The sequence below is a fragment of the Neomonachus schauinslandi genome, chromosome 2, assembly GCF_002201575.2.
Source record: "Neomonachus schauinslandi chromosome 2, ASM220157v2, whole genome shotgun sequence".
Classification (NCBI taxonomy): Eukaryota; Metazoa; Chordata; class Mammalia; order Carnivora; family Phocidae; genus Neomonachus; species Neomonachus schauinslandi.
Genome location: NC_058404.1, coordinates 73,036,777 through 73,057,626, shown reverse-complemented (window position 1 = coordinate 73,057,626; position 20,850 = coordinate 73,036,777). Strand labels below are relative to the sequence as shown.

Genomic DNA, 20,850 nt, shown 5'->3' with positions numbered 1-20,850 from the left:
GGCATGTGTCTATGGACACATACATATATTGCTCTTAGACCTCAAGACCTACAGCATATGACCTCTTATTTTTCCTTCTTTTGGGCACCCTTCTCAATTCAGTTCTGTCCCTTTCCAGTCCAGCCTCATGAATGATCACTTTTGCACTGTGCAACTTTCCTCAGTCCTGTGGCTTTGTGCCAAAGATGCCCAGCAAAGCCTCAATCCAGCATCATTCCAACCATCTCTCTGCCCTCCCGGGATATCCAGCAGATAACTGGGGCTGCAGAAAATGTCACAACAGCATAGACTGGCACCACGGAAATGTCATTGTCATCAGTCTTTCCAGCTTTCCTGTGTCATCTCTCTCCCACTCATGTCTCCCACCCAGCACTTCCTGGCTCATTCTTTTTTTTTTTTTTCTTCATTCCTGGTTTAATGGTCTGCAAAGCATGCGCAATCGAGGTCAGAGATAGGGAGGCCCTGCCAGGCTCTCCCTCTCCACCTCAATAGAAACGATGTGGTGGCCAGGTACCATGGCCAGGCCCAGTACACGGGGTTCCCCCACCGAGAAAGAATCCAATGGCCTGAGGAACTCCTGTGCCGAGCCCTTCCTGGCTCATTCTTACAGATCGCTTTCCTTCCTATTTCCTGGAGAAAATGAAGGCATGGGAAGCATTCTCTCAACTTGTGTCTACATTCAACTCTAACTCCTGGTTTCTGTTTTGGTGGCCAAAGTAATTCTTCAAGTGCTTCCTCTTGGAATTTTCTTATTATTTATAGCCTTTTTTTATTAGTTTTTCCCTTAAATTATATTCTTCTCTAGCTATAGGGATCAAATTTTTTTCCTTCTCTTTATAACCAAGTTTCTTCTAAAAATGCTATCCCTTCTTTGCAACCAGCTTGAAATTGTCATACCTAGCTACTCTTTCTACAGTCACCTCTGTTTACAGAACATACTGGTCATCTTTGTTTTTATCTGATTTGTCTTCTCTGTGGCTTCAAGTATTGCTGACTGATGTTTAAAAAGATGGAAAGGAAGGAACAAAGAGAGAGAGAAAAGAGAGGAGAGAAGCGGGGGAGGAATTCATTCTGCCTCCTCCTCAATTCACTGTTTTCAGTTTCTATCCATTTGCAGATAACACCCGTGTGTCTGCATTGAGCTCCAACTATTTGGTTGCTTCATTCATTCATGTGTTCATTCATTCATGTGCTCATTCATGCAATGCACATATATTGAGTGCCAGGCACTGGAAAGATACTCTCGAGTAATAAGTAATTATCTTGGTCCTCAAAGTTCCCCTTTCGTGTGGAGACAATTAAATCAATGAATTATAGACAGTGTGATAGAATATGTGAAATCACTGAGGAAGTGGACCAGGGAAGACTCACTCCAGGTAGATGGTCTGTTCACTGATTACCTTGTTAAATAAACATAGAGAGAGAGTGAGAGCAGGTGCCAAGGTACTATGCCAGGTGCTAAGAATGTAACTGTTAGCAGGAAGACAAATTCTCTACCCTCATGGTGCTTGCAGTATAGCGTTGCACACGGAGAAGTAAGCAGGCCATTATGATTCCATATAAGATATCATTGGGAAACTATGGTTGCCTTCTGTATAAGCTGAGACTCTAAAGATGAATAGGACTTAACAAGCATGAAAGAAGAAGGAAGGTTTGAATGCATTAAAAGTAAAATCCAGGGGCACCTGGGTGGCTCAGTCAGTTAAGCGTCTGGCCTTCAGCTCAGGTCATGATCCCAGGGTCCTGGGATCGAGTCCCACATCGGGCTCTCTGCTCAGTGGGGAGTCTGCTTCTCCCCCTGCCTGTTGTGCTTTCTCTCACTCTCTCTGTCAAGTAAACAAATAAAATCAAGCTCCGCAAGGCCCGGCCCTTTTTTTTAGGTTCAGATAACCTTGACCTCCTCCATTTTCCAGTGTTTGGGGTGGTAGCTGTTCCTATGGTGATCTTTCCTGGGTTACTTCTGGATTCCTTTTTGCTTACTCAGCTTTCCAACACCTGTATTATAATCTCTGGTTTTCCTGACCACACCTGACTGATGGAGTATTTAGCAGCAGGAGTGGGTCTCAGGCATCAGAGATTCTGGGTTTGGTTATGTCTTGGCCTTGCATGCTGTGCTGAGTTCTCTGACCATGGGAAATGGAATACCAGTAATTGATGACTGGCAGTAATACTATAATCGATTAAGTTATCACCTGTGTTTGATTGTGAGGGAGTCATCATCAAAGGACTCAAGTTCCATAGAGGACCAAATGACTCTGGCCGTAGGGGAGTAAAAGGGATTGTGATGAGTGATGGCTGCTTCTGAATATACTAGGAACTTGCAGAAAGAAAACTACAAGCTGAAGCTGAAGCTTGCAGGTCAGTCATAGTTAAAAACCAGAAAGTTTCTATATGAGCCTGAAAATTAATCTTCCTGAAGATCAGACCCAAGCCTAGTGGCAGATACAACAGGTAACTTCTAGCAAGGAGATGTTTATTCACATAAAGACCCATAACTAGAGTCATCCCAACATTTTGCAGGCAGCTATGTGCAAATCTGACTCTCCTTCTAAAGAATGGCAGGATTTTTCTAAGTTATATTGGAATAAACCTAGGGAATCTGTGTGGAAGCCATTTCTAAGGATGTGATACCCAGGGAAATAAAATAGAACTTTGGTTTAGGCTGGAATTATTGGTGTCATGTGCCTAGCAGTGATTCTGAATTGAATGTGTTAGCTCATAGCTATGTCTCTCAACGGTTTCTTTGATAGGCTCATTTAATAGTGGCCTATCCTCACTGAGGTTGAGATGCCAGATCTCTTGTATACTGTACAGGAAGAATCCAAAAGTTTGAAGAACCAGAAATGCTAGCACAAGTTTACCTCATGTATGACATGCCCACCACCCTACTCCCATGACAGTTCCCAAGAGTTCAGAGGAATCTCTTTATAAAGCTCCTGGGGAAGACATTGGTTAGAGGTACCCCAGCATTTTTTAAAAGTCCTCTGCTAGCTGGCCCCTGGAGGCTGTGAATGATGGGGCCACGGGTCCTGGAAATCACCCTTTGAGATCAAACACTCTATACCAACTTCATGTTATTTGCTTTTACCCAGCAGAAACAACAGAGTACATCTTTAGGTAAACTCTTCTACTATTGGCCATCACCGATCTGGCAGAGATTTTGTTCATCTTGAGCATCATATTGATCACTATTTTGATGACATCAAAATTGGATCTAATGTGCAGAAAGCAGCAAGTAACTTAGATGTCTTCATTAGATATATGTAGTAGACCAGCTGTTGGCAAATTACAGCTCACTGACCAAATCCAGCATGCCCCCACTTGTGGAAAATTTTACTGAAACACACCCACACTCATTTCTTTATGTATTATCTATTGCTACTGTCTTGGTACAAAGTCAGAATTGAGTAACAGAAATTATATGGGCTGCAAAGCCTATAATATTCACTATCTTGCCATTTACAGAGAAACATTTGCAGAGCTGGAGTCCAGGGTGGGAGAGTGATAGCAGTTGAGGATAGAGAGGAAAGTTAGAGTCACTTCACAAAGTGCCTGGCTGTTAAGCAAAAGAAAATAAAACTTCATCCGCAAAACCATGAGGAAGTAATAAAGAATTCTGACCATGGGAGTGTTATTTTCCAGATTTATTTTTTAGGAAGATCATTTTTCATGAATTCCTCAACTGTACAATGCTCACACAACTCAGAAAGTTCTAAGGCAAAAACAGGATCATGCCTGACTGATTGAATGAAGGAATAAATAAATGAATGAATTCTGAAGAGTGAAGGCAACTTGAAGCAGCTCCAGTTTCTCAGATCACAGAATCAAAAATATTTACTGAGCTCCTACATCTTAGCTTGCACTGACTTAGGGACCTGGGATACTAGTGAATAAAACATGTCCTGAGTCCCTAAGAAGTTCACCATCTAAAGGGCAGGCCGACAGGTGAACAATGAAATAATTACAATACCCTGTATTAAATGAAGTAGGACTAAATCAAGGTTAATAGTGACTGGCTCTGGGTGAGTGAAATTGTAAGTGGTTCTTCTTTATATTTTCATGCTGACTGTTTTATTAATTCTAAGACACATTTCTCCCCACATTTTAACATTTCTGAAGCTAGATGCATTTGACAGTTGCTGGTGTTTTAGAGCCAATGAAACATAAAATAGCATCATGGCAGTGTTTCTCCCTTGCTTCAAGTGTAGGCTGTTGTGCACAGTTGTGACCCAGCACAGGACGTTTTCCAGGAAATCAGATCTGGGGTGAATTCAAAATAAACCCAGATAGAGAACACAACTGACCCTTGAACAACGTGATTTGAACTGTACGAGTCCACTTAACACGTGAATTCTTTTCAGTAGATATGGTGCAGCACTGTAAATGTATTTTCTCTTCCTTCTGATTTTCTTAAAACCATTTTCTTTTCTCTAGCTTACTTTATTGTGAGAATACAGTATAGAGGGGCACCTGGGTGGCACAGTCAGTTAAGCGTCTGACTCTTGATTTTGGCTCAGGTCATGATCTTGGGGGTGGTGAGATCAAGACCTCCTGCCCCCCACCTTCTGCACCCAGTGCTCAGTGGAGAGTCTGCTTGAGATTCTCTTCCTCTCCGCCTACCCCACTCATTCTCTCTCTCTCTCTGTATCTAAAAAAAAAAGAGAGAGAGAATACAATATGTAATACATGTAACATACAAAATATGGGTTCATTGACTATGTTATCCCTAAGTCTTCTGGCCAACTGTAGGCTATCAGTGGTTCAGTTTTTGGGGAGTCAAAAGTTAAACATGGATTTTTGACTGTGGGAGGGGCAGTCGGCACCCCCGAACCTCAGATTGGTCAACTGTACATTTTTTATGGAATAGACAATAAGATCTCATCATAGAATTTGACATTTTTTGCAGGGCAATGTGCTGTTAAATTATTTTGTATTCACCACTATTGAGCAAATACATCAGCAGGGAGTGAGTCATCTTCCCTGGCGGGGTGCCCTTTCTCTGGGGACTGGCAGAGGTACACCCTGGGGATAAATCTTTTCTCACTGACAATAGAACTCTTGGTGGTGGTACCAAAAGCTGTAGCAGTTTTAATATCTTAGTTAAAACCTGGTAGTTGTTTTTCCCTTTTAATACATGAAAAAACTCCTGTTGGAACTAGCGTGAGTCATACATCATAAACCAGCAGTGTTCGCAGTCCCATGGGTTTTGAATGCCAAACAACACTGTAGGCTTACGATTTTAAAAACTGTACTGTAGAATGCTAGAAAATATATGTTCAGCTTTCTAATATTAAGTAATGCTATAGTATTTTTTAAAAATACATAACTATAAAGTAAACCATTCGCAAATTCCAGTGTGATGCCAGTTATGTTAAAAATCTTGACGTGACATTTAATTCTTATGCATAATTCTTTTCATTGTTTTAACCCAACAAGCAAATATAAAAAACAAAACAACAACAACAAAAGATTGAGGGAAAATGTATTCAAAAGCACTTGCTTAATTGATCTGGCCTCATTAAAAACACTGAGATTAACAGTAAACCCAAATTGTCTCCACAACGTGCATGAGTGCATGAGACTCTTGAAGATGCTGATGTGTATTTCAAACATCCATAAATGCAAAGCCAGCAAAACAATAATTTTGCATCTAAACTCTCCATCAGGCAAACCATAATCTCTAGAATATTGAACTCTTCAATTCAATTTAACTAACAGGTTGCAGACTGGTCGTTCTAAAAGAAAATAACACTGACGCTAGGGGCACCTTGCCAGTAAAAATCGGGATGCATATTTACGGTAATCCTCTTTAGTTGATACGTGCAAATATTTGAGAGAAATGCTTTTCTCTCTCTTCAGACATTAAAATGAGAGATTCCTTAGGAGTGTCTATTACCAAAAATAAAATTAATAAGATAAAGTAAGGTCAAGGGGAGGAAGCATTTTACAAATTTTAATAATTGTTAATGAGTAACTATTGCACTGATCCACATCAGTGGTAGGTTCAGCATATGTTTGTGAACTTTGAGAAGTAGTTTCTGTGTTGCCCAGAGCCTTATGTTGCTCAGTTTACACCAGAGAGTGCTCTAAGAGAACTTTATTGAACTATTGTGAAACACAAAGCTGATGTATATTCTCCATTGTTTCTATCACCCTTAAAAGTATCCTGCCTGAGATGTGCTAAATAAATTCTGTAAGTACAAGTTGGGAGGAGCAATTGTTACCACACTCCAGTCATGTGTCTTTGAGCATGGTAAGAAAAATTTTGTGATCATACTGCCCCATTCTGGTCAAAAGAGAGAAAATTAGGTTAGTCTTTGAAAAGAAAATTTTTGTAGCATCATATACAAATTTATGTAAAATGCATTTCATTAGAAGATGATGTTTTCCAAAAGGGCAAAGCATCTGAAATGGCATATAGTGTAGTATAAAAGCTCAAGGAAATCTATCTATTACCCCTTAGATGAACAATTTCGGAAGAAAATCCTACTGTTAATACTATTATTTCCATGGGCACATCTATTACAATTCTTGTAAAGAAAAATTATACTGATTATGTAATGCTACCTCTATATACGAATGTGAATTTTAAAAGATTGGCTTATTCATGGATTGGAAGAATTAATATTGTTAATATGTCTATACTATCCAAAGCAATCCACAGATTCAATGCTATCCCTATCAAAACTCCAATGGAATATTTCATAGAACTAGAACAAATAACTCTAAAATTTGTATGGAATCACAAAAGATCCCAAATAGCTAAAGCAATCTTGAAAAAGAACAAAGCTGGAGGTATCATGGCCCCTGATTTCAAACTACACCACAAAGCTATAGTTATCAAAACAGTATGGTACCAGGATAAAAACACACACACAGATCAATGGAACAGAATGGAGAGCCCAGAAATAAACCCACACATATATGGACAATTAATTTATGAAAAAGAAGCTAAGAACATACAGTGGAGAAAGAACAGTTTCTTCACTAAATGGTGTTGAGAAAACTGGTCAGTTGCATGCAAAAGAATGCAACTGAACCACTATCTTACACCATACACAAAAATTAACTCAAAATGAATTAAACACTTGAATGTAAAACCTGAAACCATAACATTCCTAGAAGAAAACACAGGCGGTAAGCTTTGTGACATTGGTCCCAGGGATGTTTTTGTGAATCAGACTCCAAAGTCAAGGGAAACAAAAGCAAAAATAAACAAACGGGAATATATCAAACTAAAAAGCTTCTGCATATCAAAGGAAACCATCATTTAAAAAAACCCGCCTGAATAGGAGAAGATATTTGTAAATTATGCATTTGATAGAGGTTAATGTCAAAGATATATAAAGAACTCATACAGGGATGACTTGGTGGCACAGTCTGTTAAGTGTCTGACTCTTGGTTTTGGCTCAGGTCAAGATCTCAGGGTCATGAGATCGAGCCCCATGTCGGGCTCCCCACTCAGTGGGGAGTCTGCTCGTGATTCTCTCTCTCTCTCTTCCTCTACCCTGCCCCCGCTTGTGCTCTCTCTCTCTCTCTAAAATAAATAAATAAATCTTTAAAGAAAACGTCATATAACTCAATAACAAAAAACAAACAACCTGATTTTTAAAAGGGCAGAGGATCTGAATAAACATTTTTCCAAAGAAAACATACAGATGCTAACAGTCACATGAAAAGATGTTCAACATCACTAATTATTAGGGAAATGCAAACCCGAACCACAATGATATCTCACCTCACATTCATTAGAATGGCTATTATCAAAAAGACAAAAAATAACAAGTGTCGGAGAGGATGTGGAGAGAAGAAAACCCTCATGCACTGTTGGTGGGAATGCAAACTGGTGCAGCCACTGTGGAAAACTGTATGGAGGTTCCTCAAAAAATTAAAAACAGGACTACCAGATGACCTAGCCATTCCACTACTGGGTATTTATCCAAAGATGATGAAAATATTAATTTAAAAAGACATATGTACCCCTATGTTCACCGCAGCATTATTTACAATAACCAAGATATGTACACAACCTATATGTCTATCAATGGATGAATGGACAAAGATGTAGAATGTGAAATGGAATATTACTCAGCCATAAAAAAGAATGAAATCTTGCCATTTGCAACAACATGGATGGACCTTGAGGATACTATACTAAGTGAAGTAAGTCAGAAGGAGAAAGACAGATACCATTTGACTTAGTCATATGTGGAATCTGAAAACAAAACAAAACAAACCAACAAAAACAAAACAAAGATAAACTCACAGATACAGAGAATAGGGAGCAGGGGTATGTGTGAAAGAGGAAAACAAGATCAATTGTAGAGTGACAGATGATAACTAGATTTTGGGGGTAAACACTTTGTAGGGTATACTGACGTCAGATTATAATGTACACCTGAAACTCATACAATAAAAAGAATATATATACATGAGGTAAAAAAAAACTGGATTAAACTATTTGTATTAACTCAGATGGGGAAATGGGCATATGCTCTCAATGGCAAATACTTCACCATAATTTTCAGAGTTATTTTGTTTAAAATATAAACAATATTATTAAAGTTACTGGACCTTAAATACCAAAAAAGTCACAGTGATATTGAAAAGGAACTCTAAGACATTTACAAATTCCCAGCTATAATAACTATTCACTTCAAAGTTATTTGTCTGGACACAGTGGCTGACATTAATAAGAGTAATAATAGTAATGACAGAAATTGACCTTTATTGACCACTGATTATGCCAGTCTTATGAGAACTCATTCATTCTCATAACATAACTAGAACTTAGGCCCTATCATTATCCCCATTTTCCAGATAAGCAAACAGAGGAAGAGAGAGAATTAGCTACTTGTTCAAAGTTACACACTGAAGTAAAGGATAGTTCTAGGATTCACACCCAGCATCCTCTCTCTTCCATTATACTATATAGAGAGGAAATACAGATCCACTTACCGTTTTGTATGTGGTGTATCTAACCATTACACTCTGAAAAAAATGTGATACTTTGTCTATACTGCAGTTTATTATCAAGATCAAATAAAAAATTATGTTAATTAGGTATATATCACTCTACCGTAAATAATAATATAAATCAATAGAAACAAATGCCATATAAAAGCACACATTATCGGGGGATGCCTAGGTGGCTCAGTTGTTTGGTTGAGGCATTGGGCTCCTTGCTCAGTGGGGAGTCTGCTTGAGATTCTCTCCCTCTACCTCTGCCCCTTCCCCCGATGGCACACACACTCTCTCTGTCTCTGAAATAAACAAATAGATCTTTTTTTTAAAAAAGCACACATTACCTTTACATGTGTATATGTTTTTATGTGAATGCTAATTACAGAGGTATTAGAAGTTTGAAATAACTAGCAATTGTCTTCATTTTCTGGGCCATAACTAGTTTCAAGTATGTGAATTTTTGTTTTTAGCATTAATTACCAAGTTTCCATATTTTTAAATTACCCGAATCTTTGTCCATAGCTTCAACCCTTGTGACAAACTGCCCTGGATTTTGGTTTTCTTTAACTGAAGCTTCATACAGGTCCTGCTGAAACACGGGTGCCTCATCATTTACGTCAAGAACAGTAATCGTCAAAGTCTGGGATGAAGAAAGTGCTGGTATGCCGTCATCCAGTGCCAGAAGGGTCAGAACGTGCTGAGCTTTTATTTCATAGTCCAAAGGACAGGTGGTTGTTAGTAAGCCTGATTTGAAAGAGGAGAAGAGCAATAAAGAATAAACATTTTCTAGAGAAGTCGTGCTTACTCTACCTTTGTCTAACTTACCTAACTTGCTAAAGATCCAGAAGCTTTCTTTGCTAAAGAATAAATCTTATTACATCAATGTGAAGTTTATATATTATCAAGAATAAAAAGATAACTTTTTAGTCAAAAGAGTCATTCTGGTTTAAACTATAAGGATGAATTTGAATTCAGAAATAATCTATCATATACCTTTATCTATGGAGATGATTACACCAAAATTATTTTTCTACTTTCATTAAAAAAAAAAATTTAGGTTAGGGGCGCCTGGCTGGCTCAGTCGGTAGAGCATGCAACTCTTGATCTCAGGGTCCTGAGCTCGAGCCCCACGCTGGGCATGGAGCCTACTTAAAAAACAAAACAAAAACAAACAAACAAAAAATCTAGGTTGTAACAGTATATGCTTCCATGTCAAATGACACTTCATGTCATTTACCAAAAGGTGAGTATAGCTACATTCCTTAAGGTAAAGAGTTATAGTCTCTTTATACTATCTCAGTAACTATCTTCTTTTCCTAACAAAAAATAGGAAGACTCTATAACTCAGGAAATAAACCTCACAAATAGAACATGTCTCCACCCTACTGCCATTTAAGCATATAACTCATCTAAACAAAGTGTTATAAAGTCTTGCACACAGATAGCTGTCACATGATTCCAATCATCACATTCCTTCTTTGAGGATTGCTGTTTGCTTCTCTAACACATGCTCATCCTATGAGAACTTACCTTCAAATAATTAAAGAAGCTCACCGATTCAGATTTTGTAAGGTAGTTTTTCAATCATTACTTATCCCTCTGTATTTCAGAGCCAAAGCCATTGCAAAACTCACTGTGTCTTCTTCATAAGAAATGTGAGCTTCGCGAAGAAAAATAGCCTGTCTCCTCTGAATGCATTCAGCAATGATCATTTATGTCTTTGAAAAATATCTCAACTGAAACAGCCAGGACCATTGTTTAAGAGTCACGATACCTATATTACTGAGGCACGATTCTAATTTTATCCATCCTCTTTGACGATCTGAAAGAGACCTTCCTTAGCCATGTTGGAAAACATTTTAAGTATTGTTGAAACAGGTCCTTGGAGACCCCAGCTCTCACAGAAATCAGCAGCTGGGTCTGGACTATCTCTCTGTCAGCTGGGCTTTTAGGTGGTGGTCATGCATGCCTCAGAATGGAACCATATGTACAGGATTTAATAAATATTTTGATGAAATTTTCCAACAGTATGTAGCCGGCCTATAATCATGACTTCCAAATCCTACACATTCAGTCCCATTCCAAATAATGTTCTTAACGAACAGTTGGGCCAAATGGTATACATCTGAGATGTTTTTTCTAAGATTGACGCAAAATGACTTTATTTTTTAGAGAATAAGATGGTAGTCCATCTCTTCAATATCTCCTGAAAATCAGGTTGAGGGGTGTTCATTTCCAATTTCACAAGAATGACACTTTATGCATGTAACCTTCCATCAAACTGAATCAAAAGTTTTAGTAGATGTTATCTTGTAACATGGTGACAGCAAGACAAGTGAAGTGACAGTGAGTGACATTTCTACAGAGTGGACAGTGAATAAATGCTTCTGCAAAAAATAAAATGTTACAGCTGATATGAGAATCAAAGGTCTTAATGCCCAAATCAATCCAACCTTTTAAATGCAGTACTTCCAACTACTTACAAATGAATATTTGTACGATCTTAAAGATAAGTTTCCCTTCTAAAGTCTTTGAATAATGCTGATGATTAGTCATGCTCTGCCTTGATGCACTTTGGTACCATCTCCGACCCTGTGAATATCCACAGTGCAAAGCAGTAAAGAAGTTGGCTACTATATATTCATCTTGTGAAATGTGAGCTAGCAACAAAGCATCGTCAATATTAACAAACAGGCCAACTACAGGCTGTCTGAGTACAATCTCTGGGCCTTTCATTTACCTAAGTTAAGCAGTAAATCAAGTCACATTTCTTTAAAGCTTATACATCTTGAGAATTGTCATTTTAACAGAGGAAAATGAAGAAGACAAATGTGAGCACGTGATCAGAGACTTTAACTGATAATGACAGACAGTACCTGATGACTCGTCTAGCATAAAGGCCGTGTTGTCATTTCCTGAGAGGATGCTGTATGTCACTCTTCCATTCCTTCCTTCATCTGGATCTTGAGCACTTATGTGGTGCACCAAGGAGCCCACTGTGGCATCCTCTTTGATGTGGGCAATGGGGAAAGACATAAAAGTGGGGCTGTGGTCATTTACATCCAAAATCATGACCTTTGCTGTCAGTGATTGCAATCGCCGGTCTGTCACATTCACAGCCTGATCCAATGCAGTTATTGTCAGGATGACAGTTGGAACCCTCTCTCTGTCAAGGGGCGATGCAGTGACTAATGTGCCAAATGAGGGGTGGATGAGAAATGGACTCATTCCAGGGTGGTGGGATTCAATGAAGTATTGAATTCTACTGTTCAAAAAACTGCCATCCCCATCTTTGGCATTGAAGACGTGCACCAGAGTCCCTATAGGGACATTCTCTTCTACGCTTATCACAATGAGCTCTTCTTGGAAAGATGGGGAATGGTCATTCTGATCCTCCACATCAATACTCAGGAAGACTGTGCTATTCAGGGGAGGGGTTTTGCTATGGTCTTTAGTAACCACCCTGAAAAGGTAATGAGACGTCATTTCATAATCAAGTTCCTTAGAAAGGAACAAGTCCCCTGTTGAGCTGTCGATTTCGAAGTGACCATCCTTGTCATCTGCAGCAATACTAAAATGTAACTTTCCATTATGATGTTGTTGAAGGTGATCGGGTGACTTTATCAAGCTCATTATTTTTGCAGGCTTCAAGTTTTCGGGTAAAACTAAGTGTCTAATATTCTGAGAAATGATAGCTCTCCCTTTAGATAATGGTATCACCTGAAACAAGAATGAAAAAGAGCTTTTTATTCGGGGTCCTTCTTAACAGTTGAATCACTAGATGTGATGATATTACTTTGGAAGCTAATTCCTTCCATTTGCATGATACACATATGTTAATTAGTGAGAAAATGTCTTTTTCTATTATATAATTCCAGTATGTCTCTGAAGATTGAAAATTGTATAACATCTAGGAGATAAGAAAGTACAGAATTTTCCATTTCCCTGTTTGTTCTAATGCGTGAAATGAGATTTGGTGAGACCATGCTATAGTTAAACTGAATTGTAGCTTTGTGATTCTTCAATGAGAATGTGGGATAGATAGTTCTCCAAATTACTCTAAATCCTAGAGACCAATATATCCATAATGACAACATCTGTTCACATTTATGTATCATGTGTCTTTGTTTATCTGAAACCAGAGACTTGGAAATAATACGATACAGAATTTTCTCCTAACCCACATATCCTCAATCAATAAAGAATATAATTTGCAAACAGAATTCTTAGGGATATCTATTCTTGATTATTATACATATCTGTATTAATATTAGTGATTGTCATGTGTATGAACAAAGAAATCTAGCTATGCAGAATCATCTCATTTTTGACTGGTGAGTGTGAATTTTTCCCACAATGAAGACTTCCCACAAGTTGTTTGCTCATTATGATTAAAGCAAAGCTTTAAAATGTGGTTCTCAAGTGACTTTTCTAAATTTAAAAATAATTACAAAGAACTATGTGATATATTATTGACCCTTGTTTACATACAAGTTTGTCCCACAAATTTACCAGGTCCTTGCAATTAGGAACAAGTAAAAGACAAGACACTTTTTTGTTCTTTGTAAGCAAAGCAACATAAATGCCTATGTAGTGATAAAGGTAAATATCTTATCAGGAACTGTACAAAGTTAAAATTAAAAGTTACTTGGGTCTAATCATTTCTCAAGTGATAATAAAAAGACACATATAAATCTGCAATGCTCTCTAAAAATAGCATTCATGAATTTAAGGTATCTTCGCTGTACACATTTCCATAAAAATCTAACAAAAACCTTCTGAACATCTTTTCACACTTTATGTTGACGATGGAACATTACCTGGATATTTTTTAACTCAATCAGCCAACATATAGTACATCACTAGTTTCAGATGTAGAATTCAGTTATTAGTTGCATATAACACCCAGTGCTCATTACATCACGTGCCCTCCTTAATGCCCATCACCCAGTTATCCCATCCCCCCACTCACCTCCCCTCCAACAACCCTCAGTTTGTTTCCTATAGTTAAGAGTCTCTCATGGTTTGTCTACCTCTCTGATTTCTTCCCATTCAGTTTTCCCTCCCTTCCCCTATGATCCTCTGTACTGTTTCTTAAATTCCACATAGGAGTGAAACCATATGACAATTGTCTTTCTCTGACTGACTTATTTTGCTCATCATACTACCTTCCAGGTCCATCCACTTTGATGTAAATGGTAAGATTTCATCCTTTTTGATGGCTGAGTAATATTCCTGTGTGTGTGTGTGTGTGTGTGTGTGTGTGTGTGTGTGTGTGTTACATCTTCTTTATCCATTCATCTGTTGATGGATATCTAGGCTCTTTCCATAGTTTGGCTATTGTGGACATTGCTGCTATAAACATTGGGGTACACGTGCCCTTTTGGATCACTACATTTGTATCTTTGGGGTAAATACCTAGTAGTGCAATTGCTGGGTCACAGGGTAGCTCTATTTTCAACTTTTTGAGGAACCTCCATACTGTTTTCCAGAGTGGCTGCACCAGTTTGCATTCTCACCAACAATGTAAGAGGGTTCCCCTTTCTCCTCATCCTCGCCAACATTTGTTGTTTCCTGTCTTGTTAATTTTAGCTATTCTGACAGGTGTGAGGTGGTATCTCACTGTGGTTTTGATTTGTATTTCCTTGATGCCAAGTGATGTTGAGCATTTTTTCAAAATATTACCTGGATATTAATGACTGCTTGGCCTTGAAGAGTAGGCACTCCCTGGTCACTGGCAATTACGGTCATCCTGTAGGAAGGTCTATGGTTATATGAAAGGATTGTGGTTGTTCTTATTTCACCACTGTTGGCATCAATCTTGAAGTGATCAGAACTGTCTTCTATACACACACACAGAAATTAAGAAATCGATGTTAACTGACAATGCAGAAAACAGAGAATTAATGAATCTACATACATCTGTGATAATTTGGAAGATTTGTTTATTTTAAGCTTTGCGAGTGTATGAACATAAAATAATACTAAAATATAGACAGGAAACATAACCAATTTTTAAATGTTTTATTATGGAAATTTTCAAACATATGTAAAAGTAGACAGAATGATATACTGAGCTCTGCACAAAGATGACTTTGACCTTATATGGAGACAGCACTGAGATGACTCTGCCTGTCGTCTAGCTTCAATAATTATCAACTCATGACCAATCTTTCTTCCCTAGTCATATATTCCCCTTTACCATCCTCTTTGGAAGCAAATCCCAGAAATCCTATCATTTCTTCTGGATATATTTCTTTTTTTTTTTTTTTTAAAGATTTTATTTATTTATTTGAGACAGACAGAATGAGAGACAGAGAGCATGAGAGGGAGGAGGGTCAGAGGGAGAAGCAGACTCCCTGCCGAGCAAGGAGCCTGATGCGGGACTCGATCCAGGGACTCCAGGATCATGACCTGAGCCGAAGGCAGTCGCTTAACCAACTGAGCCACCCAGGCGCCCTCTTCTGGATATATTTCAACATGCATCTCTACTTACTGATAACCCAAGGGAATAGTTCATTATAGGAAAGTCCGGATAAATACTTGATGCTAAGCTTTTATTTAACAATGTTCAAAATAATGGATTGATTCACTAACATCCTCCTCCTGGGTTCCAACTATGATAATTACAGTTTTGCTTAGCCTCTGTTTTAAGAACCATTACGCATGAATTTAAACACATTAGCAGGGTTTCAATCTATTGCCATTATTATTCTTATCTATGCTCAAATTTTCCCATCTTAGAACATTGGGATTCTTTTGAAGTTGATTCCTGAACTTTTCTAATATGATCCTAGTAGTCTTTAGTAACCGCCTTGTATCTGGTATGACAAAATGGCACAGACTCATCTTGTAAAGATTTCCTGTCCAAGACCTGGAGTCAGCCGTTTCGTCAAGGATTCCTGGTTCCTTTTGGAGGAACATGGTATCGGGAGGCTATATTCTGAACGTGAGGGGGTGCTTATTGCTTCCAGGCCAGTCATTGTTTCTAGGCCTTTTTCAGTGGACAGAGAATACACACATGCACAAACTAAAATCTGTCACAAGTTCATACTGGTACTTCTAATTAAATTGATTATATAGGTTTTTTTGGTTAAATAACAGATTTATATTGTTTAGTAGAATCTAAACATTTCAAACAATCCAAAAAACTCTTGACAAAGCCTGAGCTAGGGGCTCTCTTTCATTCTTTTGTTCCATTTTGATGAGTCATTATCACAGAACAGGTATTTTACCAGTCATAGGAGATACAAAGACAAATAAAAAAAGAACTCCTGCCCTTAAGAAAGTTAGAGGGTAGAGCAGGAAATTATGTAACATCTACTAGTTGTGATTTCTATGCCTTGATCAATTTATTCATTTTTACATGAATACTGTATGAAATTTTCATAAATGTTTTACATGTGTTCATTTGCATTACACCTATTTATTTATATTTCTTTTTTATCCTTTTTTTTTTTTTTTTTAAGAGAAAGAACATGAGTGGTTGGGGGGAGGGACAGAGAGAGGGGAGAGAGAATCCCAAACAGACTCCATGCTCAGCATGGAGCCTGAAGTGGGGCTCCATCTCACAACCCTGAGATCACGACCTGAGCCAAAATTAAGAGTCTGAAGTTTAAGTGACTGAGCTAACCAGGCACCCTACGTTATATTTATTTTTATCTTGCTATTTCTCCTTATATTTTGTAGTTGCCTCTATTTAGCAATTGGATGAAGTAGAAGCAAAGGTATGAATACCAGAATATATACCATTATATTTTTTATATTGTTACACCCAAGTATTATTTTAGAAGCTAATTTTTAAAAAATCAGTATTTCAAATATTTGGAAATATATGATGAACCCCCATATAAACATTTCCAAACTAGTCAATTCCCACAATTTCTTCAAAAGTCTTAAACAAATAACATAGTATCGCTACAGCAGAGGATTTGGGTATACCTCCAAATCTCATTCCCCTCCTTCTTCCCAGGAACTAGCTTCTTTTCTCAAGTGGTGGTTTATCTTTCTCGTCCATATATTCGTGAGTAGTAGATAGCCTGGTTTCAGTTCTTTCTAGATAATGGTATTATAGCAGGATTATAGCTTAATATATTAATTTCTGTGTGTTTGTGTGTGTATGTATGTGTGCAGCAGGCTCACTGAATATGTTGCCTTTAGGATCTTGAACTTTCCCAAGCATGAACATGATATGCCTTTTCATTTCATTCTTCTTTAAGGTCTTTCATTAATAATTTGTAATTTCCTACATAAAGGTTTTGAATGTCTTTTATTGGAATTTTCCTCCCTATGCTCCTGATTTTGGGGGGGGGGTTTCAAATATATAATGTGGGGGGGCTGTCTTTAAGAAAAATAGGACAATATTACAAATATAAATTGTCCACTGCCCCTTACTCCCATCCCAGAGGAGCCCTTCAAGTGAAGGAACCTGAAACTTAAACTTCATTACTTCACAGTATATCTGCCCCAATACCCTATGGATTTCCCTGTTACGATGAGCAAGATCTTTGAAAATCTGCTTAGTTTTTAAAATGCTAGTGATTTTTGGGGGGGCGCCTGGGTGGCTCAGTCAGTTGAGTGACAGACTCTTGGTTTCTACTCAGGTCATGATCTCTGGGTCCTGAGATCCAGCCCTCTGTTGGTTTGGCACTCAGCACGGTGTCTGCTTGAGATTCTCTCTCTCCCTCTCCTTTCTTTCTGTCTCTCCCACCCCCTGCTCTCTCTCTCTAAAATAAATAAATAAATCTTTAAAAAAATAAATAAAATGCTAGTAATTTTTAAAAAGATCTTTATCTCTTTCTTTCTTTCGAGAAAGAGATAACATTATTAGCAAGAAATAACATTATGTCACATTTTGTGACAAACATGACAAGCAACAAATATATTTAAAAATATTGTAAAACGCAGTGCCAACTAAAGCTAATCACCAAAACAAATCTGAGGCCTGTGCATTCTAAAAGAAAACTATAAACATGAGCCTTTCCTAATGAAGTTCCAACATACACACATAATATATGTACTGTGACATTTTCCAAGTATGATTTACTTTGACCTTAAGAATATTTAGTCTTCATAGAGATTCATAGATGTTTGCATTCATAATCATATTTCTTTATACTTAATACCAATTTTGATTCACTACTACTTTACTTTCAATAAAAGTTGATTTGCATTTCAGATTATTGAAAATTATCCATTGAAGGTGGATGGTTGGTTGGTTTCTATTTAGGACACAGAAAAACTACCATGATTTTACCTTAAAGTTTTAAGTTAATTTTTTAAATGAAGGTGACTCTAGATAATCACAAATGTATTTTGTTTGTACCTCGTGTTATTTTCAACATTACCCATTTTCCCAGAAGAAGGTAGATAGTTGGTAGACAAAAGAGGAAATCCTAAAAGCTCCTAATCCTTTATAAGGGTGACTTTTACCTGAAGATACTGAATATACAACTTCTGCATTGTTTCCTTCGTCAAAATCTTTTGCAAACACAGTTGTAACCAACATATTTACTGGTTGACCTTCCAGAACCTGTCATTAAAACAAATGGCTTAAAAATTAGTCATTGAAAGTTTAGAGAGAAATAAGAACCTTTAAGTGAAAGAACACATTGCTACTAAGCATTTTTTAAACTATGTTAAAATCCACCTGTAACTCAAATGTCTACCATATAAAAGTTATATAAATGCAAATCCATGAAAAGAAACAATACTACATATTTGAACAAACTAGTTCAATTTGAACAAATCATCTGCAGCATTTGAACTAATTTTGAAAAAAAATCAAATTGACTAAATAATCGTAGATCTTGGATACATTTTAAGAATTCTAGCATCTTCTCATTATTTAAAAGGTCCAAAATATCCTTTAATATAAACCTTTAGTTCAGGAAACACACCTGATAGAGGTAACATACCTCAGTAGTTAACAGGAACTTTCATGGAATATTGAAATGTACATGGGGAGTTGAACTCCAAGTGTGGAGTCCTGCTACCCTGCCCTGGGATGTTTTAATGATATAATTAAAATAAAAATGATACTAAAATAATGCTTTGTTTTGGTAGGATTTTCTTTAAATACAGCTTTGGAAGATGAGTTTAAAGTTATGAACTGTCTCAATATCCTTTTTTAATTGTTCAATATGCATATCTGAACACAATTTGAATGTCCAATTCAGTTGGTTTGGAGCAACAGCTTCCAAACTTTTTGTTCATGTAACCCATTCATTAAAAAAGTATAAATACCTCCAAGATACATTTATTAATTATGTCCATGAACAAATATTCTAATTTATTATGTATATTATAAAACATACAAAACATGGAAATGAAAAAGATGAAATCATATAAATATAATTAGAAATTTCTGCAGGTGCTACCAAAGATCAAATTTTATGGTCTCTGGTTGCACGTCTTTCTACTTTAGAGCTACAGATTGTTCCCCTATATTTAACTAACCAGCTTAGAGATGTGTACCAGTTGCCCATAAGGAGATCTGAACCGAGAGATGCATGCAAATTACTGGGAAAACAATCCATATCTGAGCATTACTGATAGTGGGGCACTATTACATTTGTACACAACAGGCAAAACTACATTATCATAAAACTAGATATGGGATCCCAAATTGAACATATAACCATTTTATTTTATATTTTAATTTGTGGAGTCTTTTTTTTGTTTGTTTTTTTGACATGTTCACAATTTTTAGATCTGGAAACATACATTGCCACATTGAGACTGATTTGATAAATTCACACTTTTTACCACAAGATGGTGCTCAAAACAAACGACTAAGACTATTACAAAATCATTGCAAGGCAATTTCACTCCACAAACCTTGATGTGCAATTCCTCTCCAGGGAGAAACTGTGGGAAATATGGCCTGTTATCATTGATGTCAGTCACTGACACATAAACCACCATGGTGGCGTTCCGTGCCGGGGAGCCATGATCAGTCACTAGGATTGTCACCTGATGGTGCACCTGAAGCTCGTGATCCAATGCCACCCAACTGATAAATTCACCTAAGGAACACAGAGGAGAACAAAAGAGGCTGTCACTGTGTACTAGAATGACCCCCTCCAAGCTAATTCACGGAAAGGAAAACCAGACATAAAACTCAGAGTAAATGCACCATTTCTAAGATGATGTACATTAGTAGTTTGGCTCTACTGTTAAATTTTCTGAAGTTTCTCCCGAAAATGCCATTTCCAATTTGTCATTCTTTGTATTTCAAACTATCTGCCATCCACCATCTGATCTAAAAAAATGAATTCATAAAAATATATGATAAAGTACTTTGTGGGAATTTGGTAATAATTTAGAAGATTTAAAATTATAGCATATCCTTCTTCATACTGCCCCATAGAATAATGGAAAGCACCTCAGCTCTGATATTACAAGTTCAGGGTTTGGGTCCCAGTTTCTCCACCTCAGACATGGAAGGACCTCTCCCTAGCCTACCTCCTAGGGCTACCAGAAACAAATACAATCATAAATTTAAAAGTATTTTGTAAGCCATAAATTATTACAAATGTGACAATTGTTATCGTTACTTCAAAATAATGCCAAAATACCTTCCTGAAAATCAAATACATTCTGTAGGCAATGATTTAGCTTTTATGTAAATAGTTCTTTATTGTTATGTCACAAAACATATGTGTAGCAATGAATAGTGACTTCCCAAATAACTGAATGCTTTGCAAGCCTTATTTTCCATGTTCTTCCTCAGAACTGTTTTCTAGCAACTTCCATCATGGTTCAGCCATGGAGACTCAGGCCATGGACCCTTGGAGGCCACATGCCCTCTCCAGGCAGCCCAGCTCCTGCTGCAGAGCTCCACCAGCTATTACTTTCCTCACTATTTATGGAGATATCTATTTG

General features: G+C 37.3%; 1 protein-coding gene across 1 annotated transcript in view; it reads right to left on the bottom strand.

The window, feature by feature from the left end:
- The window catches only part of DCHS2 (dachsous cadherin-related 2), a 301,078-nt gene that overhangs the window by 58,442 nt on the left and 221,786 nt on the right, over positions 1–20,850 (bottom strand). Inside the window, exons 7-11 of the mRNA XM_044913075.1 lie at positions 19,804–19,991; positions 18,397–18,496; positions 14,650–14,807; positions 11,841–12,684; positions 9,469–9,708 (exon numbers count right to left, since the gene is read on the bottom strand). Of these exons, the coding sequence (XP_044769010.1) occupies positions 9,469–9,708; positions 11,841–12,684; positions 14,650–14,807; positions 18,397–18,496; positions 19,804–19,991 (1,530 nt within the window). The remainder of the gene's footprint in view (positions 1–9,468; positions 9,709–11,840; positions 12,685–14,649; positions 14,808–18,396; positions 18,497–19,803; positions 19,992–20,850) is intronic.